The 4,052-nt window shown below is 29.5% G+C and overlaps 1 protein-coding gene across 1 annotated transcript; it reads right to left on the bottom strand.

Annotated features, from left to right (window-relative positions):
- Positions 1-1,376: 1,376 nt before the first annotated feature.
- On the bottom strand, positions 1,377-3,074 carry LOC146535735 (gamma-interferon-inducible lysosomal thiol reductase-like protein). The gene is made up of 5 exons (XM_085191642.1): positions 2,919-3,074; positions 2,750-2,829; positions 2,205-2,360; positions 1,803-1,985; positions 1,377-1,652 (listed from the first exon to the last, which is right to left on the bottom strand). The coding sequence occupies exons 1-5, from the start codon at positions 3,001-3,003 to the stop codon at positions 1,428-1,430; spliced, it is 729 nt and encodes a 242-aa protein (XP_085047768.1). The 5' UTR covers positions 3,004-3,074; the 3' UTR covers positions 1,377-1,427.
- Between the last annotated feature and the right edge of the window lie 978 nt (positions 3,075-4,052).

Raw genomic sequence — 4,052 nt, 5'->3', positions numbered from 1 at the left:
TTAGTTCTAAAATAGAGTTACGAAAGAACATTAAAGAAAATGTACTAAACTCCTATATTTTTTAATATTTTTTATAACTCTTATATTTTAATATAGGAGTTAAAAATAAATACGCGTAAATACCAAGACTAATTTCTATTTTTAAAATGTAAAATTACTGAGCGTTTAAACAGATTCTCGTAATTAAAGAATAATTAAGCCTATAAACTTTCTCCGGGTTTTCAAGGTGGGCTGCCTTGCTTGTGCATTATGCAATACAAATTCTAGCCGTCTGCAGTTTTGCACTTACTGAAATAATTGGAGCTCCGGGTGCTCTCGACGTTATGAATGTAATGATCAAAGTATTATTCATTTGTATAAATCTCTTCAAATTTCAATGAGAATTAAATGTTATTTTTTGTTTGTTATAAACCACTACAAAGTAAGTTCCTGTACATATATGTATAAATACATACATATATAGCTTCACTCTTTATCCCTAGACGGGTACTCGAAGAGAACGGAGCGCCAAACGCTACGGTCTCTACATGCCTCTTTCGCCTCGTCCACTGTCATCAACCTCTTCATACATGCCCTCCGGGGGATCCTCATGCTCTTTACGTGACCTTCCTCCAGTATCTGATACTATGTTTTCGAAGGTCAACCGAGGTCTCCCCCTAGAGGACGGAGCTACAAATAGTTGTATATACAGTGTTACATATTGTTATTATCGACTTGATATTTATATATTTTGTCTAGTATCACAAACCATTGTCTACTACTACATCCGTCTATATGAATAATGATAAATCTGAAATAAGCACATAGTTAGAAAGTTATCATAAATGCTTTTAAATGACTGGGCCGAGCCATTAGTAACGCACACGGTGCAATGGCTACTTACTCACAATGAATATTTCGAATATTTACCTCATGACGCATTTATGAGTTGTAACAACCACAATGTCGGACCTTTCCAGTTATCCGAACAATGTATATCGCCATGTTACTGGAAATATAAAAATAATTTCAATAATTGTGACCTCTTTTACTGTTTTATTATTTGCTGGTATAATTATTTTCAAGTAGATAGGTAGGAGGAAGAAGTGACATTGTTTAAATGATGAATCATAAATTAAACGCATTTCATTGGAATTGCTCACTTGTATTTTTACTCATATTTTTAGTGATAACAAATAAAATGGAAAGCGTTTTTGAATAAAATCGATTAGGAAATTTGCTAACGCTATACCAAGTAATAACTAATACAATATTTAATATGCATATATTTAAGTTATTGCTCCTGTACGATTATCATTAGCAATAACTAAGAAGTGCGCTTTAGGCGTAAAACATACTTTGAGCAGGAGCACAACTCGATTGAAAATAAAAGAAAAACATATATTGGTATAAAATATTCATTTTCATTGATTAGTAAATTTACATGTTTAGTAATATTCTGTACACTCAGGTGGAGGTACCGTAAACTCGTCACATACATCCTTCATGAAATCGGTTCCATCTTTTAAAGAGTTGTTGACAAGAATATACGGCACGTATTTAAAATTTGCTTTCTTACTTTTTTCACCATAATATTTAAGAAGTTCTGACCCACGGGATCCTTTTGCACATTTTTTTATAGGTTTTGAATCCAAGTTTAGTTGTAACGCACACTGAAATTGAAATGTAATTTTAAAAGTCTCAAATTATTAGCAATTTTTCATGTTAGTGATGTAAAAAATATCAAGTATATACTGTGATAGAAATAACTTGGAGAAAAGAGCTTTTTAAAAATTATATATTAAAATAGATGTTTTTTATACCCTATCTGCTGCGGCGTCGTCAGACCCACCGCGATGATCTGGATCCACCATACAACTATTGAAGATTACAGCTGCAGTAGTGTTACGAAGGTAATCAATAGCGCAAGCGTGCAGCTTGTTTCCATAGCACTCTGCAGGCCCGTGTTGACATTTAAATGTTACCCGCCCATGGTCCGTAGTGGTCTATAAAACTAATTTAATTAGCAAGAAATAATAATTACACGTAAAAAGGTATTAATAATAGGTCATATTTTTATTATAAATATTATATTATAAAAAATAAATAAATACATAAATATTAATAATTAATAAAAAAATTATTTAATATGTTTATAAATTTTTGGCATGTAATTTTAAGACTCTATTGCGAAGAATATAAAAAATGTACAATTAATGTAATACCTGTGCATTTCCATAAGGAAAAGTTAAAATGTGTAAATATTGACTCAGCTTTAGTACAGTTGGAGCAAATTGGTACTTGTAGAATACCATGCAGTCTGGACAAAGACTCTCATAAAATACTTTGACTACTAATTTTTCCCCTCCGTATGAATTGTACTGAAATTAAGTGTGATAGTTAATTAACTATGATATTTGATGGCCAGTATTGGCACCCAACCAAAGTAAAAAAAAAATGTTTTACGTTTTTGTCAATTTTTTATAAATTGTACTTCTAGTTGACCTACAATCTTGAAATTGGTACAGGGCCCTTGGCGAGATTCTTTTAACTACAGTTTTAGATTAGCTGTCTTCTGGTCAAAAGAAACAGTTTGGAATGTATATAATTAATTATTATTAGCGTGAGTACGTGAATCAAAGGTTAAGTTTTAAAATCATATTTTTATGTGCTTTTATTTATCTTGTTTGTGATTATTTTCTTAAAACCTCCATTACACGTAAATTAAAAATAATACAATTTTAATGGTATTATATTATACATATTTTACCTTATTGGAGATCGTGTATAAATCTTTATCCAAAAACGTTATAGGATTGTCAATGCCATTTAAAGTATTGAATGCTAAATCTGAAATTATCAAAATAATTTAAATTCCATATACATAAATAATTACGTAGAACATAATTAACGTAAAACATGAGTTTAAAATACAATACCATTTTGTATTTTTGCAACTGTTATGTCAAAATATAATATTAGTACACAAATTAAAGACGAAATATTATAATAAATCCGCATCATAGGACCGTCCGTTTGCAATACTATTTCAACACTGGCATTAAACGGTTTCTATGTATACGAATGACGATTTACAACTGTATCTAAATATATAGTAACTTAATAAGTAATCAAAATAAAGCTTCGTGTACATTGTGCGTATTTACAAAATGACTTAAATAGATGACTTTTAATATATTATAGACAATTTAGTAAAATTGTACTGTATTTTATCACAACTTGAACAAACGGGTGCACTTTAAAGGTAAAAAATATACGAATATTTTCACTACAAAAAAATAGTCATACCATAAATATTTACATTTGTATGTAGAGGTAGGTGTTGTTACAACATATCGATGTAAAATTGAGTAAAATTTACATTAAAAGCGTCCGTAGTTTGCTAAATGTTTTACCAAACTACGGACGCTTTTAGTTTTTTATTCGAATAATTGTTAGTTAAAATTAAAATCGAATTAATAAATAATAAAATTGAATTAATAAATAATAATAATAATAATTAAATCCAGTAAAAAAGAATCCTTATATATACAGTAATTTGATATACCTAAATCAGATGAGTAGCGTAATGTTTTCCATCGTATGAATTAGGATGTTTACATAAGATAACGAATTAAAACGATAACAATTAGGTAGTATCGTTATTAAAAGCACATGCATGATATTTTTTGTTCTTATACTTTTTCTATTTATTGATAATGATTCTTCCTCCTGTTTTAATTCTTTTTTATTTCGCGCATTTTATATTGTGCACATAGCAGTGTAGGTCTAGTTGTCCATCTGTAATGGGAGCTATGTACACTATCTAATAGTCCTCTGATTATTTGTTATCTTATATAAAAAAATATAATTAACTAATTGCAATAGGTATTATATCTACATAGGTAAAGGTAGTATGTTAGCATAAATAATGAATTATTCTTTTAATTCGTCAAATTTTATACAGCCATTTGATTGCTTATGGCCAGTCGTGGCGCAGAGGCAAGATTAATGGTCTTAACAAGCGGACAGACGAAGAACAAAGTGATCCTATAAAGGTTCTGTATTTGATT

This window comes from Heliconius melpomene, chromosome 10 (assembly GCF_056956725.1).
Source record: "Heliconius melpomene rosina isolate 202511_hmr_F chromosome 10, ASM5695672v1, whole genome shotgun sequence".
Taxonomy (NCBI): Eukaryota; Metazoa; Arthropoda; class Insecta; order Lepidoptera; family Nymphalidae; genus Heliconius; species Heliconius melpomene.
This window is presented reverse-complemented; position numbering and strand designations above follow the sequence as displayed.